Below are 24166 nucleotides of genomic sequence, written 5' to 3'. Positions count from 1 at the left end.
ACTGGTGATGGTGGCGGACATTATTGTTATTTATTTGTGGGGCGCACACTACAAAATTGATTGCCTCTAGGTACCAGAATCGGCTATAAATAATGTCAACTAATGTGCTGCAAAATAGGAACCTTGGGAAATATTGAAAGCTGAAAACTATTTAGATGCTGGAAAGGAATATTTTAATTTCTTACATGAATTTAGGACTTGGAAGAGGGGTTTAGGGCTTAAGGTTTGGAATAGGAGTGGGAAGTTAGGGCTTAAGGCTTGGAGGAGGAAAGATGGTGATGATCTTATCCTTGATATTTGGGTAATAGGTTCAAGATCTGTGGACCGGCAACAGAGAATCTACAATCACTCTTCCACCAGATTTTAGCTCTTGGAATGTGGAAAAGGTCTATGCTGCTGGACCATATATTGTGGGAAGGAAAATGCTGAGTTATCCTAACAATAGGATGTACTCTTCCCTTAATGCACTTGAAAATTAGGTTTGGCACTTTGAAAATAATGGATCTGATTCACAAACTGCATTTTGTAGTACATAAAGCAGGTCTACTCAAGTAATACAAAAGTCAATTCACAAAGAGATGATCAGAAATCTCTACCTTTCCTGTTTTATCTGTGCGGATATCACCTCCATGATGGCAGAGAGCTACACCTACACAGGATTGTGTAGTAAATGTTGCCAGGATTGAGTTTATGGAAATGTAAAGAGGGGGTTTGGTGTGAGATCCTTATACAAAACAACACATAATAGTAAGATCATTGCAATTCACAAAATACACTTCTAAATGTACTGCAGCCCTAAAAGTGTCAAAACCTAAATGTAATCCAGCCTTGGAGTCAGTCCAGCACCACAAATGGCCAACTACTGGTATTGCATCATACACCCTTGGAGTACAGTCAAGGCTGAGAATTAAAACAACACCTCATGGGAAATAATGCTAGTTTAATTAAATCATACATTTAAATTCTTTATATATTTGAAGTCTAATTTTGGTTTAATATTAATATGTATTCTTTTAATTTAATGATACTTTTTTTAAAGCTTTTTTAACTTTTTATTAAAATTATAGGTATTTTAAATAAATAAACCTTTCATTGTTTGCTGCAAACTAAATAAAAAGACATGTTAGTGAGTATTGGTATTTTCTAAAAATGTAATTGTTAAAAAAATTATATTTATAACCTAATACGTCTAAATTATTTTATTTAAGGCATATACTTAATTTATGGAGTTCATGTGCTGTGAGATTATTTCATCAGTTTATGGTTAATGTTTATTATACATATGTTCCTTTTATATTGTACATCAAACATTTTTTTTTTTAATAAACGTTAGTACATTTTCCTGTACTTTCCCATCTCCAACAACTAGTGAAAAGTTACCAGTAGAAACCTGAAACTTGTGAATTCTGTTTTAAGAGGCTTCACCCCCTCATTCGAGGGAATCTAGACATGTAAGTTTACACTTTGGTGTAAAACACCACTTGGTAAAGGTGAATAGCAAAATTTGGAGAATTATACCAAGGTGTTGGAGTAGATCTATACATAGGTAAATAAACATCACTTTTGTGAATCAGCCCCAACATGCTTTTGTATAGGTAGTCTGTTCAGTAGGTTCATGCATGTTGAGATATAATAATATTTACCTACTTTAAGAGAGAGTCCTGCTGCCCTATTCTGCAGTTTGAATTTTTGAAAGCCCAATCATTAAATGAATGCCATAATCTAGTTGTGAATTATTTAGTAAGCTGGTTGTGGTTTTATGAAATTTGGTTTATTTAAAGTGCAAAGTCTTTTAATTGTGGGAGGCTTAAGAAAGCAGAACAAACAGGCTGAATTTCTGCATCCCACAAGACCCATAGATTTTTAGCATTATTAGTGAAGAATGTTGAAATCACAAACTACTCAGGGGGCTGAGAAAGACTCAGTATTTGTAAGCCTATGGCTTTTGCCCAAGAGGAGCACCACTATTTAACTTGAGACCACTTCTATTTGTTCAAATGGCCACTTTGTTCAGGATCTACTTAAGGATTGTACTATTATCCTTCAGACCATTTACATGCAGATTAGTCTGTCATCAGCATATAAATAATATTTCAGGCCATGATGGAAAATAGTGGCTTGCTAAATACATTAAATGATAGAAGTGACAAGTGTTGCATCAGTGATGACTAGCTAGGTCTAAGCCTGACACATAGGACCTCATTTTGATGTCGGGTGGAAAGCCTCTGCCAGACAGTTGGAATTTCCCAGACCTCGTCAGAACCTTTCCGACCGACTGCGTCAGCTCACAATCCACCCGACCCATTACGATGTTGGCAGTTGGAGAGTAAACCATGCGGTTATTTCAAATCGGTCTGACTGGCTCTCATGGTATCCGTGTCGGTCGGAACCGGATCGGGCACCTCTACAAATAGCGTTTATGATTATGATGTCGATTTCCAACTGCCTTTCAGAGTCGGCCTGTTGGAGATTGACTTTAAGGCCCCTAGCAGGTCCCCCTTCATCCTGTGGCCTTCGTTTCTGGGCTGAGGGGGTACCTAAGGGACCGCCCTGTAAAACCCTGCACTGTGTGGCAGGCACAATGGGGTGCCTGTGAAAGGGTGCAGGGTTTTCTGCACACACCCCATTTCCCCATAGGAGCCTGTGTAGTTGGGCTGAACACAGGCTCCCATAGGGAACAATGGCACTATGACCAAACAGTGTTCGGTCGCATCATAATTGGTCGGGCGGAACCGCCGACCACGAGTCAGTCGGTCGGTTCCCGAATCTGAGACAGTGCGGGCAGAAAGTTTCTAACAGACATCGTAGTGAGGCCCATAGTCTCCACCCTGTCAAAAAGGATCAGAATCATTCTAAATCTGCAAAATACATGGTGGCCCCAGTTTTAAGACGATAACGCCATGGATGATATTTTAACATCGCTAATGTGGCTTATAGATCTAAAAATATTAGGAGAGCTAGTCTACTTTCAACAGCAGTGGCCTTCAAATCGTTCACAAGTGAACCTAGAAGTGTTTCAGTTGCATGCGAGGCCTTACACCAGATCATTTGCTATCCAACTTCTGCTGGTGATCCATGTAGGACTGTAACTGAGATTCTGCCATTTTCTCCAAGACTTTGAATGCTCATGTTACGATGGATGTCCGGGTCAAGAGAGGATGTTTGTACGGATTTCTATAAAATAACATGTGCTTGATTTAAATGACTGGTTGACTATTTTGGCTACACAAAGGGCAATGATGTTGCTCATTTTATTGGCCACAGGACCAGTTAGTAGTACATCATAGTCATGGCAGGCAGGTTTGGTCGTTATTGTAACATTTCAATTTCTGTAATTGATAATTCTTCAAGTTGCAATAATGGCAGTACGTTTTATCATGTTCCCCTTTACCAAAGCTTTCCATATCTAGCAATGCATCCTCAATATTATCCTGCTTATCGTGATGGCTACCATAACACATTGAGTATGTTATGTCCTGTATTTATTCTATAAAGAAAACATTAAATGTAGCCACTGATTCCAAAGACAGAGTTGAATTAGGAAGCATACAATCTGAGATGGTGAAGGTCTGTAAGATTTGAAACCGCTTTTTAAACTTATTAGTCGCTTTGTCAATATTTGTACTCAAACACACTTTTTTCAAAGACAACTTTCTTTCTTGTAATTAGGTTTCTTAAGTTCTGTATGATCTTTTCGCAGCTTATTGTTTCTCCATCTAATCTCAAGGCACTGACAATGTCTTTTCATTTAAGCACGTCTGGGAACATGATTTGGGCTGGTTTGGGTTGAGGTGGTAGGATTTCCTTGGTGTCTTTATTTTTAGTAGTAGGATTTTGTCACATTCTGACATTCTGTGAAAGAAGTTGTCAGAGACCCGCCACCAAATTATGGTAATTGTTCAGATTCTCATTTGCTGCAAATAGAGCTGCTTCCATTTCAAAAGAAACAATCAGTATCTTTGGGTGGTAAGTATATGTATGGGCAGTACTTTTAGCAGCATTTTGTTTTGTTACAAGATTGTGAGCAAAAAATATGAGCTTAGGCAACAGTGTATCTCACCACCCTCCATACTTATATCCTTAGAATATGGTCCAATCAGTGACCTTCTGAATGTGATAGGATTGTGCTTAATAGTGTCAGATTATGTGCATCAGTAGTTTCCGCGAGAGCCTTTGTAAGGAGTCTTGTGGAGAAAAACATCCAGATTTTAGAATTCCCCACCAGCAAAGGTTTTAAATAAGTTAACAGTTAAGATGAAAGTAGATCTTTAAACACTTTCATAGACTGGTTTATATTCCCTGAGAGACCAATAAACTATATTGTTATAGGATTCCATTAGGCGGGACCTTACAGCTTTAGAAACTAAGATAGCGGAACTAGAGAATCGACAATTATCGGCTCCTAGCACTGACGATGGCCCGGCGCTCACCCAGCTGATCTCGGAGTATCACACTCTGGCGGATAGAGAAATTCTCTATATGGGCAAATACGCCACGGCCCGAGTGTATGGTGAGGGAGACAGGCCGGGCGCCCTGTTGGCTCGCATGGTTCGGAGCTCGCGGAGGCCTCTGGTTATTGAAGAGCTGAGGACCCCGGAGGGTGATACGGTCGTGGAGGAGGAACAGATACTAGGGACCTTTTGACGCTACTATACTGAACTTTACCAGTCCAAGACGCAGGGCGTGGACAGCGAGATGGACGATTACTTGGACCACATTGCCATGCCATTTCTCAAGAATTCGGATAGGGAGTTTTTGATGGCCCCCTTCCATGAGGACGAAATCCTGGAGGCCCTTGCTAGTATGAAATCGGGGAGTGCGCCGGGTTCCGATGGACTTACGGTTGGCTTTTATAAAGCCTTCAAAGATATTTTGCTCCCGCATCTGGTAGCCCTCTTTGACTCTATTTGCGAGGATGGTGAGATGCCACTAACCATGCGTGAGGCGTTGCTGGTCACTATACCAAAGCCGGGGAAACCTCCGGATCTTTGCAGTTCGTATAGGCCACTTAGTCTGCTGAATGTGGACGCAAAGATTTATGCCAAGGTCCTCGCCAACCGACTAGCTCTGTTGGTGCCGGAGCTGGTCGCTCCGGAACAGTCTGGTTTTGTCCCCTGTAGAAATTTAACCTACAATATAAGCACAGTGTTGGGCACGATGCAACATGTCAAGCAAGAGAACCGCGCGCTGGCAATATTCCTAGACATGGAAAAGGCGTTTGACTCGGTTGAGTGGCCTTTCATGATCAGAGTACTACGGAAGCTGGGCTTGGGCGAACCGTTTCTGCAGAGAATCGGGGCACTGTACCATCGACCATCGGCCAGACTGCGGTTGGGAGACAGAGTGTCGGAGCCGATCTACATTGGCAGGGGGACACGACAGGGCTGCTCTCTGTCGCCGTTACTCTATGCCCTGGTGGCAGAACCCCTTGCTTGTGCCATACGGGAGTACCACAGTCTGGAGGGTGTACGTTTTCCCACCTACAAAATAGGGATCTCGACGTACGCTGATGACACCTTGCTGTACGTCCGGAACCCGGAGTCTAATCTGTCCGCGGTACTCAGGGAGGTGGTCCGCTTTGGATCACTCTCGGGTCTGAGGGTGAATTGGGACAAATCCATCGCTTTCCCTCTCACCCCGGTCACACAGCCCTTTGACATGGAGTACCCACTGCAGTGGACTACCGACTCGGTCCGGTACGTGGGCATTCGCCTGCACACTGATCCCGAGGTCCTGGTTCGGGATAACTACGGCGTAGCATTCAACAAATTGGTAGACGATGTCGACACTTGGATTAGACTCCCACTATCCCTCTTGGGCAGGATCGCTCTCATGAAAATGATAGTGCTACCCCGATTCCTGTTCCTTTTCCTTAACATACCAGTGGTCCTGTCAAAGTCGTTTTTTAGACAGCTCGCGCAAGTCATGATCCGACTGGCCTGGGGCGGCAAGCAACCACGAATACGGTGGGCGACTTTGACTCTCCCCTGTGAGATGGGGGGTTTGGGGGATCTGGAGCGCTACTATCGTGTTGCGCAGGCTTCTCATCTCCACTCCTGGATACACGGTGACGCACGCACGCCGCACCTCATTCTGGAGAGGCTGTTTGCAGACCCGCTACCCCCTGCCTACCACGATCTGCCTCCCGGCGGATCGCTCAATTGGAAGGATGGACTCTCTTAAGGCGACCAACCACGCATGGCATGCCCTGGTGCGAATACGCGGCTGTGATCTCCTGTACTCCCCATTGATGCCCGTTGAATGGGCTCTCTGGCTGGACCCCTTGGGCGAGAAGGGAGTGGTCGAGGCCTTACGTGCTCTTGGCATTGTGAAAATGGAGGATTTGTTCTCCGACGGTACTCTGAAGACCTGGGATCAGCTCACTCCCACGGAGTCGGGCCCCTCATTGCTGCAGAAATTCCAATTTCACAGGCTCCGCTCTGCGTTCTGGGAGGTTCTGGGCTCTTCCATGGAGGAGCCTGAGGAGATCCCTGAACTGACTCGTATCATTAAATCCAAATCACCCGCAAAATTAATTTCACAAGTCAACAAGTTGGGGGTGACGCATCAGCGCTTACAACCCTCTAAAGCTAGGGCAGCCTGGCAGGACGATCTGCAAGCCCCTATAGATGACGTCATGTGGCGTTATTGCTGTTCCAGCACGCGCAAAATCTCCCTGAACGGTAGGGACAGGCTGGTGCATTTCAAATTCCTCCAGCGGGTGTACTACACCCCCGAACGGTTACATCGATATGGCCTTCGCCCCTCTGCGGAGTGTGAGCGCTGCCGGACATTGGTGGCTGATTTCTTTCATATGGCGTGGCTCTGCCCCGGTGTACAAGCTTTCTGGGGGGAGGTGTTTGCAGAGCTGGACCAGATTCTGGGGGAGTCGCTGCCGCGTACTCCGGCACTTGCGCTCCTTGGTTATTCTAAACCGCTGGCCCCTTCCCTGCGCCGGCTGGTTGATATGGCTCTGCTGCTGCCTGTTGGATGCGTGGGCCCCTCCCCGCCAAAACAAGGTGGCTAAGGGATCTACAATATTGGTGCACTCAAACAGAACTATACAGCGAATTGCTACCGCCCAGGAGTAGGCCAAAGAATTTCTGGGACCTTTACAAGGAACACCTGCAAAAGGTGGAGGACGGCGGCTCAGACACCTCCGAAGTAGTTGATCTCCAAGACCAGGTGCTGGAATAGTGGTTTGTACGCATGAAATTCTCTCCCCGGGAGGCGAAATGTGGAGTGGGCGGAGTGGCGGGGGAGGGTTACACTGCAGCACATGACATATGGAGGCGTGTGGGGTTCGACACTGGGGGGGACAAGACACTTACGGGGGGATGTCGTGGACACACGGCAGGCACACCATGGTTTACTCACGATTAAATGAAGGTAGTAGTTCCACAATCACACTCGGGGGGGGGGGAGCTGGGATGGTAGTTGGGGTAGTTTCCTTTGACTTCATTTCGACATAAGACCTTACTGCCGCGATTGCGTTCTGGGATGGCCAGTTGACACACTGTTCTACTTGCTGCACACGGAGGGGCATCTCTCTTGCTTGCACTGGGATAGCGTCACGACACCACGCCGCCGGGCCTCCGGGATGCCGGCACTCTGGCTGTGTACAGTATTTCTTGATAATTGATCATAAGCTCCTTGTGTTGTGTGTACTAGTGCGATGTGAACTGTACAAGAATTGGTGATGTCAATGGCTTAGCTTTCTATAAAGGTCTTTTAAATAAAATTAAAAAAAACTATATTGTTATAGGAAGCAAGATATCAAGGTTATAGTTATTTGTATGCTTTGTAGATATATAACCAAGATAGTGAATGGCCGCAATCAAATTTTGGGCGTAATGGTTTAAAAGCACTATCTGATTAATACAATAGCTGGATCTATCTTTGCCTATACTTTATGCTAGAAATAACTGCCAGCAGAATATTTTAAAATGTGAAATATATAAGGGATCTTTTACCTATTGGTTTGATTCTATTTAATCAAACCAATGTAAGCAAATGAAAGCAGGGGGAAATTAAAAGGTACCACAAGGTCCTACACTAGCCACCTTTGGAAAATATTGTGCTATATTACAATACATACTTTGTTTTGTGAATGTATATTAACAGTATGATACCAAATGTAAGTATATTACACTATAACTGATTATACTGTACAGCTTTTTGATTTGTAAATTTTGCTACTGGATCAAACCAATAAAGAATGTAATCCAAAAAAGAAAAGTTACCACCATTTTTTGTTTTATACATGTGGTTTCTGTGTCATGCAGCTAGCTCACAGACTTCTACTCCTAAATTGTAACTTTTATGGTGCATTTTAAATGTGATGGGATAGCTGTGGTCCAAATGAAGGTAAACCAGTTATTGTTACAGGACTGCTATTCCAGCTGCCCATTTCTGCCTCTATACCATACCCTCTATTTTTCTTTCTTCTAATTTCTCTAAGTAATTTTCCTTATTCCTCAAAGTGTGAGGAGAATTGCCTGCCAAATCGTTGTTGGTCAATGAATATTGTAAATTAAATACTATAGTTATACTCTGTGCTGCAGCTTCTGGCTTTAACATGGTTATAATGTATGTAGAACTACTGATTGACCTATAATAATTGAATTGGAAAAAATGTAACTGCTGATATAGCGAAGAAAAGGTTACAAATGCTTTTATAATCACAGAAGATGTACTATTTCACACTTGATCGCAATATCATTTAAGGAGTGCTGCAAGAGTAAGTGCTGGAAGTACCAGATTATATGGGTTGTTTTTGGTCCATTCCATGACTAGTATGTTCTCTTAAATTTAGCATCCATCTCACAATGTTGATCCTTTTTCAGCACATTCTCAAAAGGTTAAGTCAAGTCCACATGGAGTGGAAATGTATGTTTCTTAAAATGACATGGTATAACATTACGTATTTTGTGCAGAAACACAAAAACGTGATGCTCATTTAATATTTCATACTGATTTTAATGATTTATTGTGCAGGTTTCATCTTACCCTTGGTCAAAGGTTTCCAATTTGAAAATACCCAAGCCTTCTACATGGAGTTTGCAATTTTCCAAAGGAATGCTCAGAGAGTTTATAAAGGTAAAGCTGCAGGTGAAGTCTTGACCAATCTTTGCGGTCTCTGGCATCTGAAAAATAAGAAATAATTTTACAAACAATGATGCATACCATTAAAAAAAGATTTTTGGGAGAAAAAAAAAGTCTTGTTTTGGGTTGAACAGCACTTGTGTTTTCCATAGCCTTACTACTGAAGGTCATAGTCAGAAAAGAGGACTAACTTCTCAACACTGTGGCTTTGCTTCTGCCTAGGACCATTTAGTAAGGTGCCACTGTTGATGCCCTGCCTACCTATAGGCAGGGATGTTTGCTTTTGGTGAAGATATTATAATCAGCCACATTCTCAAGTAATATGAACCGCACAGAATTCATAATATTTTACTGATCACAAACACATAACATGGGTGGCAAGTAGTGATACTGTATTTCTTTTTTCATATAGTGTTGCTTTATTGATTTGATGGATTCAAATGATTTTATTATCATTTTTACTGTACATTGTATACAAATACTTTTAGTTAATTTAATAAAGTGTAGTTTTAAACTACCCATCTTTGATCCCTAAAAACCATTTACTGCATCTAAAGACTACCTATCCCCAACCCTATTAACCCTGTACTACTTCTAAACTCCACCATGCTTGAACACTAAAATCTCTTTACGACCCATAACTGCTACCAACCCTTCACCCCTAAAAAACTTTACGGTCAGTAAACTCTACCTATTACAAAGCACTTCATGGATAGGGACCCAAACTGCTTCAAGACAGATTCCAATGGTATGAACCCATACGTAATCTTCGCTCATCCTCTGCCAGCCTTGCCAGGATGCCCAGGATAAAGAAATTAAACCTGGGGGGAAGAGCCAGGGAGCTCAGGCCTCACTTACCCAAGGACGTGGTCACCAGTTATACCGCTGGAGATGACATAGCTAAGTGGCTGGCAGCCTATGAGGTCTCCTTAAGAGCCCATGGGATCCATGAGAAGCATTGGGGTGGTGGACTGTATCGCTACATGCCTCCCACAGGTAGGGATGCCCTATTGGCCTTAGACCGGGAGGATCAGGTAGACTACCCCGCCATGAAGGTGGCGCTCATCAGGAAGTTTGGGTTGACCCCAGAGAAATACCGGCAGAGGTTTAGGGGCAGCCACAAACTGAGCTCACAGAATTGGGTTGACTTCCTGGATTATGCAAAGAAAGCCCTGGATGGGTGGGTCCAAGGTAGTGATGTGCTCCAGGAACATCTACTCGAGAAATGTCTTCCCGAGCTGAGGCAGCACCTGGTAGACATCAAACTTACTTGCCCCCGTAAGCTTGCTGAGGAGGCGGACATTTGGGTAAGTACCCGAGTGTCCACGAAGGGGATGGGAGGAGATTCTCAGAAGTCCGGACAGGGCGCTCCCCAGAAGAAATAGGGGGGAGATAATAAGAAACAGGAGTTCTCCAAAGGCCCCCAAAATAACTTTAAGGGGAAAAGTTTCTTCTCCAACTCTAAGGCTAGCCCGCAAAAGAACCCTAATCCTGGCCAGAGTCAGCAGCCAAGGGTTGTCCATTGCTTTGAGTGCGGTGGTCTTGGACATTATAAGGGAGACGCGAAATGCCCAAAGAGACCACCCCCTCCCACTGGAGGAAAGGCCCCGGGAGTTGCTAGTGTAGCGCTCGGGGAGGAGATGCCCTTAGTTAAGGGAAGGAAGTGGGCGGGTGTCACCTTAGTGTCCCTGGGTGATCGGGCGATGGTTCCAAAGATCCAGGTGCCCCCAAATACTACCAAGTATGGGCAATGGGTCACCATCAATAGCCATAGAGGGGAAGCTCTGAGAGATACAGGAGCCAGTATGACTATAGTCAGGAGTCATCTGGTGTCCTCAGAGCAGGTGATTCCAGGCGCACTTCATCCAGCCGCGATGGCGGACGGCAGAATGAGCCACTATCCCGTGGCTGAGGTTCCCTTTGAGTGGGGAGGGGTTGCAGGTTCACTTCGAGTTGGCGTAAGCCCCGCCGTGCCAGTCGATTGTCTGCTGGGCAATGATATGGAGCACAATGCTTGGAAGGAGGTGGAATACCGGACTCATTCTGAGATGCTGGGTACACCTGATTGGGCCTGTGTGAGTACCAGGTCGGCGGCTGCTCAGGAGGAGAAGTCGCATGGGTTGGAGCCTGGAACAATGGCCCACCCAGCTGCCGATGAGGGAGCATCTCGAGGACAGGAGGAGCCTGCCTCGATGTCCGTACCCCGTGAGACGGATAGGCCATTGGAGGATATGGACCCGGAGTCCGCGGAGGAGGACAGGGTTCCGTTGGAGGATCTGCCTATCCCCGCTGAGTGGCGAGTGGAGGGGGGACCTTCCAGGGAGGAACTGAGAAAGGGACAGAGGGAATGTCCCACCCTCAAGGGTATGAGGCAACAGGCTGAAGCCCAGGCAGCAGGTAACGAGTCTGGGAACTATCGTGTTTACTGGGAGGATGGTCTCCTCTACAGTGAGCCCAGGGCGCCAGTGCATGGACTGTCACGGGCCCTGGTAGTCCCACAGTGTTACCGAGCTTTCCTATTAGAGTTGGCTCACGAGATTCCCTTGGCAGGACAAGACCTTTGCACGGCTTGTCCCCCACTTTTATTGGCCTCGAATGAGGGTGGCGTCCGACACATACTGTCGGTCGTGTGTGTCATGCCAAGTCAGTGGGAAAACAGGGATGAAGCTGAAGGCTCCCCTGGAACCACTTCCCGTCGTTGGCACCCCCTTTGAAAGGGTGGGCATCGACATTGCTGGGCCCCTAGATCCACCGACATCATCCGGTCACAGGTTTATCCTGGTACTGGTGGATCATGCCACAAGGTATTCGGAGGCAATACCTCTGAGAACCATTACTGCACCCGTAGTGGCGCAGGCCCTGATGGGGATCTTTACCCGAGTGGGATTCCCCAAAGAAGTTGTGTCTGACAGGGGGACCAACTTCATGTCAGCGTACATGCGGGCTATGTGGAAGGAGTGTGGAGTGACCTACCGGTTTACCACTCCTTATCACCCACAGGTCAATGGCCTTGTGGAAAGGTTCAACAAAACCATGAAGGGTATGATCAGAAGTCTACCCGAAAGCCTGCGGAGGAAATGGGACGTCCTCCTACCCTGTTTGCTCTTTTCTTACAGGGAAGTACCGCGAAAGGGAGTGGGCTTTAGCCCCTTTGAGCTTTTGTACGGGCACCCTGTACGTGGACCTCTCAGCCTGGTGAGGGACTCCTGGGAAAAGTCTCCTCGGAAAGTTCCCCGGGACGTGGTGAGTTACATGCTGGCCTTCTGGAGCCAGATGGCTAAGTTGTGGAAGCAAGCTTCTGACAACTTGGAAGCCAGCCAGTCTGTGATGAAAGCATGGTATGACCACAATGCTCACCTGGTGGAGCTGGAGCCTGGTCAGAAGGTGTGGGTGATGGAGCCTGGAAAGCTGAGTGCCCTCCAGGACCGTTGGATAGGCCCCTATGAGGTGTTGGAGAAGATGGGCAAGGCTACCTACTTGGTGGACGTGAAGACCCCCCGGCACCCACATCGGGTGTTACATGCCAACCGCCTCAAGCCCCACTACTAGAGGACTGAAGTCATGTTGGTTATGGTGACTGACGGATCAGAGGAAGAGGACACAGAGCCTCTCCCTGACCTTTTTGCGTCTCTAGAAAAGGATGGGTCGGTGGAGGGAGTGAAACTCTCGCCATCCCTGACTCCTGAGCTGCAGGAGGAATGTCGCCAGGTGTTGTGGTCATTCGCTCCTCTGTTCTCCCTTGTCCCGGGAAAGACCCACCTGTGTACCCATGATGTGGACACAGGAGACAGCCCACCTGTGAAGTCCAAGTCTTACCGGCTGCCTGACAAGGTGAAGGCCAGCATTCGAAGTGAAGTAGCTAAGATGCTGGAGCTAGGAGTCATTGAACCTTCAAGTAGCCCTTGGTCTAGCCCGATGGTTTTGGTGCCCAAAGCTGCTCCACCTGGCGCCACACCAGAATTACGATTCTGTGTGGAATACCGAGGACTAAATTCGGTAACCAAAACGGATGCTCATCCGATCCCTCGGGCGGATGAACTGATTGACCGGTTGGGAGCTGCCCAATATCTCAGTACCATTGACCTCACTGCAGGGTACTGGCAGATTCCCATGACTGATGGAGCCAAGGAAAGGTCAGCCTTCTCCACACCTGATGGACACTACCAGTTCTATGAGCTGCCCGCCTCTGGAACCGCCTTCCCCTGGATATCAGGATCACACAGAATTTAATGTTGTTTCATAAGAGAATCAAGACGTGGCTCTTCCCCAAAGTTTGATCCCTGATTTAGTTACATGATTTTTCATATTAGCTGCCTTCTGTCCTTTTTCCTTCTTTTTACCAGCTCTCTCCTTATGTCTCAGCTCCAGGATGCCCGTAGGGTTGCCGTGCGCTCTACAAATGCTAAAATAAATAAATAATACTGAGCCTAAATTCTCTTACTCGCTCTAAACACTGCCCATCCTGAACCCTAAAAATCCTTTACTACCCCCAAACATTACCTATCCCTGATTCCTAAAAACTCCTTAATACCTCTAAACACTGCCCATCCTTGAACCCTAAACCCTACTTACTAGCCTTAAACACTACCCAACCTATTGTCCTAAAAGCCTTACTAACACTAAACTCTGCCTTTCCCTAAACCATTAAAAACCTTTATCTCTAATCACTACCTATCCATGAACCCTAAAAACTCCTTATTCCCCCTAAACTAATTTATCTCTGCAGCCCAAAAACAATAAACACCACCAATTTCTGAACCCTAAAAACTTTTACTCCCTCTGAACACTAACTATTCCATACCCTAAAAACCTCTACCACTTAAAACTACCCTTCCATCGACCCCTAAAAATCCCTTGCTGTTCCTGAATACTACCCATCATTGACCCTAAAAACTCCTTATTGCCTCTAAACACTAGCCATTCCTGAATCCCATAAACTGTTCCCACTCTGAACAGTACCCATCCCTGATTCCTAAACACAACTTACTACCCCTAAAGACTACCCATCCCTGATGTATAGTGTATTAGGAGGTGGTGGTGCAATCTTTCTGGGTCTGGTGTTGATAAGAAGGTTTTTGATGTTGGAGGTGCGTTTAAAAGTGAACCTAGGCTTACTCAAAGACTGTTCTCTTACTTGGAGAATTTTCCAGTGTTTATTGATGACCCTTTTTATCATGTTGGATTCTGATGTATAGATAGTAACACATGTGATCAGGTCCTATTTGGGTTTGGTGTTTGTTTCAAGTGGAGCAAGTCTGTTGGTGTTCCGGGCTCTTTTCTGGGCATTATTTATTTTGTTAATTGGATATTGTGTAAGTGCTAGTTGACTACTCGATTCAGAGGCTTGCCTTTTGAAATCCTCCACGTTACTACAATTTCTGCGTATGCGCAAAAACTGCCGTAGGGGAGGTTTTCCCTAAGAGCTTTCAGGTTGGAAGCTTTGGTAGAGTAGTGTACAGTGACTGCCAGTCGTTTTTTTGTAGGTGATAGAATTACCCTTCCTTGATTTTCTGATTATCAGAAAACCAAACCGGTTGGAAGCTATTTCAGAAATGTTGGCTGTGAATTTAAGGTATGGATTAAAGGCTGCTAATCCAAGTGAGGAAAGCAGGGATGTCACTGCTTTCTTTCCAAAACACCAGGATATCGTCTATGTAGCGTTGCCACAATTGGATGTGGTCCAAGAAAGTGTTGGAGTCCATGAGAGCGTGCCTACCCTCAAAGTCCGACATGTACAGACACGCCAGACTTAGGGCAAAGGTACTGGTCATGGACGTCTTCTGGGTGTGGTGAAGTACAAGTCTACTAGGGTATCACTCTACCAAGTCTGAATATCATACCACATATAGGGTACTAGACCTCTGGTAGTTCACCACTCATCTTTAGTCCTGATGAAGTGCCACCTGACCCGCTAGGGGCAGAACGGGCACAAAACTTGTTGACCCACCACACCATGATACCCCTTTAGGAACATTGCATCCACTTAGGGCTTCAACACATTTTAACTAAGTTGGAACTACCTTAGCGAATAAATTATATTTGAATAGGACTGTTCCATACTTATTTTAAACCCACCCACTTGTGCACTACCCAGCCCTCTCACACATACACGCACCCTACGTCTTCTTCAAAAGATCTCCGCCAAAGAGCCCCGTTTACGGGAGCCTATCGGGCATTGCAGCGCTGGCCCAACGAGGAGCATGGCCCAATAACGAAGTATGACATCCCTCAGGGTGTGTGAGGGCATCAAGAAGAAAGACCTCCCTTTCCCCTGCACTCCCTGCTAGGAACTGCACATTCTTTGACACACAGTCCTAATTTGGAGCTAGTGTGCAGGACCTGTTTAAATACAGCTCCTGGTCCCGCCTTTTCTTTGATACTTTCCATATTACACCCTGAAGGTTCAACAACAACAGTAATCCTTCCAAGAGGTGAAGCAACAACTTAGAGCTCTGGACATTAAACACATTCTCCTCTTCCTGGCACGCCTGAACTTCATTTTTCAAGATAAGACCTTTTTCTTTGATACACCAGAGGCAACATAGGACTGGATGGTGGAAAGTCCTGTTTTATACATTGGAGGCCCCTTCTCACAGGAGTGAGAGGGGTGGAGGATGTGGGCCCTCCAAGTAAATGGCACATAGCTCTGCGTCGACAATCACACCGCCAGGGACATCGGTCCCGTGAGATTCCCTGGTTGTAAGGACACTTTAACTGAGGCTGAGAGACCACCTACGAAGACTGCACCCACGCAACTCTTGCCGGCTTCACTGGACCTCACATACAACTTGGGTATAGGTTGGCAAGTGCCTACGGATAATACAGAAAGGGTGCAATATGACCATGCACTCGCTATTTAACACACTATTCCTCACATCACTTTTTCTTTAGTGGGCTTGAGTTAGTTATGATAGGAGGCCTGCCAATTTTGGGTTTTTGGGAAGGGTATTTCCTCAGTAGGTGAGGATACACATCTCATGCTAGCTCAGTTGGCAACTGTCCCTAGTTATACCACAATAAGTACTTCTAGTTCGCAAAGTATAGGCAGGAGGCATGAGGGGGGAGGCATGAGGGATTTGATTTTGTTCACCCCAATGATGGTACTACAAAAGGTTGATACATGGCAGACACACAAGAGACGTGCATTGAGATTACAAACACTACTTAACCATGAATGGCAGACTCGAGCACATAGCTGAGACACAGCAGCGTATCTCCCTGGGTAGACTGACAATCCTCTCATGAAATGTAAACGGCATGCTAGGTAAGATCAAACGAGGGCGGTGCTAAAAGTGGCCCATAAATCCAACTGCGACATCTTTATGCTCCAAGAGACTTACCTTTTGGGCAACAATTGCCCCTTTCTGGCAAGTCGGGGATACACACAGGTTTACCACTCTGATTCCAACCGTGCCCCATGGGGCGTGGCCACCTTAATCCTTAGGCACACCCCTCTGCAATGTCTAGGGTGTGGCACGATAATCTAGGCTGCTACATGGCAGTGACAGGCACCTTGCGGGGAGCCCAATTTTCCTGATATGCGACTATGCCCCCCAAGCCCTTACCTCTGAAATTCAAGTGAAGTTGGGCAGTCTCCTTTGAGAACAGCCCGATGCACTGTGGATTTTGGGGGGATACTTTAATGGGGTGAGTGGACCAGGTTTGGTTCGCTCCTTCATGCCATCTGCTGACGGTCACGGGCCAACACTACTGTATACTTTCTTACATAATATATACCTAGTTTATGTGTGAAGAGTACATCATCCGACAGAGCGTGGGTGCACCTTCTACATCCTTTGTGTGAAATGTTGATCAATCCGCCGATAGATACATAAGAGCAGGGGATATCAAACTACAATCAACAAGCAATCCAGTGTCACACCACCAGAAGGGACAATAATATTCTGCTCGATTTTTTTGTAAGAGCCATATTTAGCATTCACATATATTTGGAATCATGCAACCTTAATGGGAACCAGTGATTCTTTTCATATGGTGCACCTACTAAAGACTTCAGGTTCCCCATGGCGATCCCTAGCACTAAATGTTATAATTTATTTGTTTTTCACTTCGTAACTAATTCATTTATTGCAATGCACAATTTAACAGTGCAGTGACAGGAGAACTTAGTAGTGGGCAATAAATATTTGAAATATCTTCTAAACTGCTTTCTGGTTACAATTTCATTTTTTCTAACGTGTTTTGAATGCGACTCACTGAGCGAAGTCCTGTCATTAAAAATAGATTCATTATATAAAAGCAATTGTCTAACATAAAAATCGAGTTGATTGTATTAGTAGTCTACATGTAATAGGATTGAGGGCTGATGGCCACCTGGAGGAGTATTTGTTGTATTATATTGTGACTGGCCCCACCTCAAGCTTTGATACATGGGCCATACCTCTTACTCTTCCAGAACAAGTCAACAGGGGGTGTACTGATCCCTCTAGTAAATTAGTGGAAATTAGGTAATTTCTTATGTAAACTTCCACATCCTAGAGCCTCATGCTCCGGAATATGAGAGGTGTGGTATGGGACACAAATCCTGTTTCAAGGCCTCAGAGCGGCAGAGACAGTGGTAATCTCGAAGTTGGGTCTTGACGGCACAAACGCAAGGACTATAGACGGATTTCTTTGCTGAACTCTGAGGTCAAAATCTGGGCCAATATGCTAACTAATTGGCTCACTGGAGTTGTTGCCCATCTCATTCATCAAGATCAATCCGGGTTTATGCCTCGTTGGGCTACCTGGCAAAATATACGCAGAGTTCATAATGCCATAGAGTTGAGCAGTAAATTGCCTAGTCGGCAAGCACTGCTCATGGTCGATTTTCAAAAAGCATTTGATTTGGAGGACTGAGATTTCTTGTTCACCCTCCAGATGTGCTTTGGCTTTGGTCCAAAGTTCATCAAGTCTGTGTGTTTGCTCTATACCAATCTAGAGCAAATTTTGGAGGGGCTGTTGCGTACTGGTTTACCTATAGAAAGGGGCACTTGTCAGGGTTTCTCCCTCTCCCCTCTGCTTTGGCAATCGATGTCTTTGGCGGCATAGGTGCACGATGATGCCCTGTTCTCTGACAGTGGTCTCCTGAGGAGAGAAATAGGATATCTCTGTACCCTGATGACGTTATGATGTTTTTGGATGACTCGAAGGAGACCGGTCCTCAGGCTTGCCAGAAACACCAGCTATTCTGGTCCTACTATGACCTACTCCTGAACAAGGCCAAATCCTCTATCTACTCCATCACCCTCTGCCCATAGACCATGAAGGGCTCCTGAACTATGGTTACCCCAATTGGGATTCAAATATCTTGGTATCTTTATAACTGACGACAGGACCCCGGGCATACAAGTCCAACATACAAACTCAGCTGAATGGCCTCACAAAAGTGGTGAAATGGTGGTTCTCTCTCCCGTTGTCCCTACTGATTCACTCAGCCATCTTTAAGATGGTCTCCCTTCCCTGGTTCTCCTATCAACTCCAAAACTACCCGTTTTGGGTGAGCTGTACCTTTTTCGTCAAGATTAATGCCCTGATTAGAATGTTGTTTTGCGGAGGGGGGGGAGTCCCTCAGATCTTGTTTGGGAAGTGCTGTAGGCCTACCTTTGAGGGTAGAATAGCTACCCCTGACATTCTGCTATATTATACAGCTGTGAATCTACTTATATTAAACGATTGATGGTTTGAGGGGCTTGACAATCCGGCATGTGCAACAGAGATGTGGATCATGGGCCGTGGCAATCTCCTCCACCTGCTCTATGGAAGTCATGCCCCAACCTCCCTACCCACCCGGCACAGCCGGCACAGGTAACATCGGTGGGTGGGCGGGCGGGTGTGGGGCAGTGGAAAGATGATGGGATGGGGAAAGTAAAATAAAAAATACAAAAAACACTTACCATTTGCTCGCTGCATCGCCGAGCCGGTGATGCTGTGCGCACAAGGTAAAGGGTTTTATATTTTCTTTTATTTTACTGTTACCTGTACCGGCCGCACTTGCTACCCACCACCACGAGAGGTGTATTGGCAGCATGAGCGGATGCAGGTCATAGCCATTCATGGCTTCGCTGCTTGGGAAACCATTGGTATTTCCCCAATGGGTGCTTCAGAACGGGTCGCTGAAGTTCTTTCTACAGGCCGAGTACCACATGCACCGCACCCATTCTTCTGTTATCTCCAGCTTTGACTTGTGCCCTACCTGCAGTCCATAGAGGACATTCCCGAATACTTGCCCTTAGAAGCAAAGATCTTGCTCACCAATATCCAAACTCCTAAAATGTCCACCATATACAAAATGTTGCTACGCAATCTGTCAGACCCGATGGTGGGGGTGGGGGAGGCATAGGAGCAAGACATGGGGCCAGTGGAGGGCGAGGAGTGTATTGAGATGGTGGCTGCTGCTAGGGAAGGGGTGATCGCCTCCTGGTTCCGCCTAATACAATTTAAGCAGCTACATCACATTTAGCTCACTAGGGCACGGTTGTTTAGAATGCGAATGATCACCACAGGAAGTTGCCTACGATGCGACAACCTTACCGGAGACCTAATGCACACGTTTTATGATTTGAATTGCTTATAGAAAGGATGAGATGCCAAGGGATTGGCTTGCTTTGTCATTTTAGGGGATGTGGTTATGTATACACTGTCATGGATGTTTAATTTTCAATCTGAAGTGTATTGCCCTGCCTTTACGTTTCCCTACTATATGGTCTGTACCAACCATGGGAGTTGTATGGTTAAATTCAATTTAAAAGTAAAGAAAAAGAGAGCCAATGGCTGAATTGAGCTGATATCTTGCTGCTTGCTATTTGCTATGATGGGCCGTAGTTAAATGTGAAGGGCGATTTAACATACCAATGGATTAAACCACGGAAGAATGTCTCCTCTGTCTATGTACATTATGCATAATTTATTTTGGTTTGGAAAGCAATTTTCTGGCGAGGCAGGTAAAGAAGTCTCAAAGCTCATACTGAAAAAGGTCAGTGTGCAGGCCAGTCAAGGAATGTCCAGAGGGCACTGCCTTGGAGCGGAGAGAAATTGAAGAGATAATAAGAGAAATAATTCAAATAATGGGCTAAATCAATAAATCAAGAAACATAAGGGGGCAAGAAAAACCTGCACGTAGAAGGAAATATAAAAAGAGCACTGATAAAATCAAACTAAGGAAAAAAACATGAAAACGAAGTCTAAACTCCCTCCAGTTTCCATAACGGACATCATTACATCAATCAATCAGTACATTTGTAAAGCGCACTACTTACCCGTGAGGGTCTCAAGGCGCTGGGGGGGCGGGGTTGCTGCTACTGCTCGAACAGCCAGGTCTTGAGGAGTATCCTGAAGGCCAGTAGGTCCTGAGTCTGTCGTAGGCGGATGGGGAGGGTGTTCCAGGCCTTAGCAGCAAGGTGGGAGAACGATCTGCTGCCGGCGGGTGCTCGGCGGATGCGGGGGATGGTGGCAAGGTCAGTGGAGCGAAACTGGCAGTTCGGGGTGTAGAAGGTCCGGTGTTGTGAAGAGCTTTGTGAGAGTGGGTGAGGAGCTTGAAGGTGATCCTCTTGTTGACGGGGAGCCAGTGCAGGTTTTTCAGGTGGGCTGTGATGTGGCTGTGTCGGGGGATGTCGAGGATGAGGCATGCAGCGGCGTTCTGTATGCACTGTAGTCGTTTCTGGAGTTTGGCTGAGGTTCCTGCGTAGAGGGAGTTGCCGTAGTCCAGTCTGCTGCTGAAGAGGGCCTGGGCGACTGTCCTTCTGGTACCTGTGGGTATCCATCTGTAGATCTTGCGGAGCATGCGGAGGGTGTTGAAGCAGGAGGAGGAGACAGCGTTCACTTGCTGGGTCATTGTCCAGGATGACTCCCAGGTTGCATGCGTGGTTAGTGGGAGTCGTGCAGCTCCCAACGCGGCCAGCCACCATGAGTTGTCCCAGGCGAAGGGGGGTGGATACGATGATGAGGACCTCCGTCTTGTCCAAGTTCAATTTCAGGCGGCTGTTCGTCATCCATTCGGTGATGGCCTTCATTCATTCGTGGAGGTTGGATTTGGCTGTGGCGGAGGCCTTGGTGAGGGAGAGGATCAGGTGGGTGTCATCGGCGTATGAGACGATGTTGAGATCGTGTGATCTGGCGATGTTGGTGAGCGGTGCCATGTAGATGTTGAAGAGTGTCGGGTTGAGGGACGATCCTTGGGGTACGCCGCAGGTGATTTTGGTGTTTTCTGAGCAGAATGGGGGAGGCGGACACCCTGGGTTCTGCCGGTGAGGAAGGAAGTGGTCCAGTCCTGTCGCTGATCCCTGCGTTGTGGACGCGTGTGCGGAGGGTGTGGTGGCAGACAGTGTCAAAGGCGGCCGAGAGGTCCAGGAGGATGAGGGGCGCGGTTTCTCCATTGTCCATCATGGCCCTGATGTTGTTGGTGGCGGCGATGAGCGCTGTTTCGGTGCAGTGGTTGCTGCGGAATCCAGATTGGGAGGTGTCCAGGATGTTGTTCTTTTCGAGAAGGTGATCAGTTGCCTGTTGACAATCTTCTCTATGACTTTCGCCGGGAACGGGAGGAGGGAGATGGGCCAGAAGTTCTTGAGGTCAGCTTTTGGTTTCTTGAGAAGAGCGTTGATCTCAGCGTGCTTCCAGCTCTCCGGGAATGTCGCAGTCTCGAAGGAACTGTTGATGATCTTGCGATGGGGTGCGATAGTGGAGCTTGCTTTGTTGAAGATGTGGTGCAGGCAGTGGTCAGATGGAGAACTGGAGTGGATGGTGTTCATGATTTTGATGGTGTCTTCATCGTTGATGTGGGTCCAGGAGAGCAGGGGGTCGATGTGGCTGGGAGGCGGTGAGTCTGAGGTGTCTGTGTCCATCGAGGGGGCCTGGTTGCTGAAGCTGTCATGGATGTCTGCGATCTTGCGGTGGAAGAAGGTAGCTAGGGAGTCGCAGAGGTCTTGAGATGGCGGGATGTCATTGGAGTTAGAGCTGGGGTTGGCGAGATCCTTCACAATGTTGAAGAGCTCTTTGCTGTTGTGTGCGTTATTTCAATGCGCTCTTTGAAGGAGGTGTTTTTGGCGGTTCAGATGAGTTTGTGGTGTCTGCGGATGGCACTCTTGTAGGCTGTGTTGCTGTCCAGTGTCTGTTCGTGGTGCCACTTCTTCTCAAGCCTACCGCAGGCCTGCTTGGATGCCTGGAGGTCGGCAGTGAACCAGATGGCCTTTCTGTTGGTGTGTCTGTTCGAGGGTTTTTTGATCGGGGCGAGAGTGTTGGCGCAGTCGTCGATCCATTTCCTGAGGTTGAGGGTGGCGGAGTAGGTGTCGGTATGGTGGGTTTCGGGCAAGATTGGTGACTAGCTGATCTTCGGTGACTTTGCTTCAGCTGCAGTGTGGGGCCCGTTGTATGCGGTGGTGCGTGGTAGGCTTTTCGAAGGTGAAGTCGACGCAGCGGTGGTCGGTCAAGTGGAGTTCGGTGGTGTGGCTGAAGGCGACGTGGTTGCTTGCTGAGAAGATGGGGTCCAGCGTGTGTCCGGCGGAATGGCTGGGATTCATGATGAGCTATTTGAGTTGGAGATTGGCGAGGTTGTCGAGCAGGGTGGTAGAGTTGCGGTCGATGGTGTTCTCGAGGTGGAACTTCAGGTCTCTGAGGAGTATGTAGTCTGTGGACGCAAGTGCGTGTGTGATGAAGTCGGCAATGGAGTCACTGAACTGCGGCTGGGGCCGGGTGGTCTGTAGATGAGGGTTCCTCTGAGGGTGGTATTGGGGTCGGTGTGGATCTGGAAGTGCGGTGAACGGAATGTGGCGGGAAGCAGAGAGCGGGAGAGATTACAGTGCAGCAGAGGGAAGATAAGCAAAACAAGTGAAATAGCAGTACAACAAGGGGGAAATAAGCAAAGACGAGTGAAAATACAACAAGGGGGAAATAAGCAAAAAAACAAGTGAAAAATAACAGTACAACACGGGGAAACAACCAAAAACGGGTGAACATGACAGTACAACCAGGGGGAATAAGCAAAACGAGTGAAATTGACGGTGCAACAAGGGGAAATAAGCAAGAAAACCCTTGAAAAAAAAAATAGTATCAGCAGAGTAACAAGAGCAGCCCCAGGAGGCTAGAACTTGCGGCAGCAGGGGTGAAGGGCACGGCACAAAAAAGTAGTGCAATCTAAGTGGTGTGGGGAGCGACCTGCCTGAAGGATACATTAAAGGAATAATAAAAAAAGTTTCACAGAACATAAAATCCAATGACAGTGTTCAAACTTCAGCAAGGGCACGCGGTGGGACGTGAACCCATCTTTCCATTTACTACTATAAATGAATATACAATAACACATTCAACTTTTGAAATGTGACCACTTACGTCAACGATGATAGGAGGATACTCGAAGGCTATGATCTTTTGCACACTGTAGGTTTCTGCACTTCCCACAGCTTCAGAAATAACATTGACTTTGATTTGAAGTTCATCCTCGACTGTAACCAATGAATTCATGTACACGTCTGCAGGGATCTCAACAGGCATGGAGCCTATGCAAGCACAAGGTCAAGGAAAGAAAACATAAATAAGAGGTATTGACGTATAGTACATACACAACAATGCATAGTAAATATGGCTGAAAGTGCTTAACGCCTGATGACATGGATTGCTACAATACTGGTCTCATTTTGCACCGGCATTTTCGGGTGGCATGGATGGCACTCGGGGCCGGACAGAGAACCAAAAACAGGCCCTGCAAAGTGCTCGGCCGGCCCCCTGGGGGTGCGACCGAGCTCTTTGCCAGGGCCGGTTTTCGGCCGATTTTGTTACAGGGCCGATTTTTGAAGATCTGCTGCAAAAACGGCTCTGTAACAACAAGCATTTACAATGCAATGGTTTCGCCTTTGGAAAAGTTAGAGTTATTGGCATTGTATATGCCAAAATTTGTATTTATGTTTTTGTTTCCAAAACAGATAAGTAAATGGCATTGTCATTTACATTGCCATTACCTTTTTTTTTGCAGTCACTTGGCACTCTCTAGCACTCCCTAGCACTCTTTATGCACTCTGCATTTCTTATGCACTCTGCATTTCATATGCACTCTTTATGCAGCACTCTGTAT

General features: G+C 46.5%; 1 protein-coding gene across 1 annotated transcript in view; it reads right to left on the bottom strand.

The window, feature by feature from the left end:
• Nucleotides 1-24166, bottom strand: part of TGM4 (transglutaminase 4) — a 192378-nt gene that overhangs the window by 25081 nt on the left and 143131 nt on the right. The window contains exons 12-13 of the mRNA XM_086941753.1: nucleotides 23428-23594; nucleotides 9010-9146 (exon numbers count right to left, since the gene is read on the bottom strand). Coding sequence (XP_086797879.1) covers nucleotides 9010-9146; nucleotides 23428-23594 — 304 coding nt within the window. The remainder of the gene's footprint in view (nucleotides 1-9009; nucleotides 9147-23427; nucleotides 23595-24166) is intronic.

This window comes from Lissotriton vulgaris, chromosome 10, assembly GCF_964263255.1.
Source record: "Lissotriton vulgaris chromosome 10, aLisVul1.2, whole genome shotgun sequence".
In the NCBI taxonomy this organism is placed as follows: Eukaryota; Metazoa; Chordata; class Amphibia; order Caudata; family Salamandridae; genus Lissotriton; species Lissotriton vulgaris.
The sequence above is the reverse complement of the archived record's forward strand: the minus strand, read 5'-3'. Positions and strand labels throughout refer to the sequence as shown.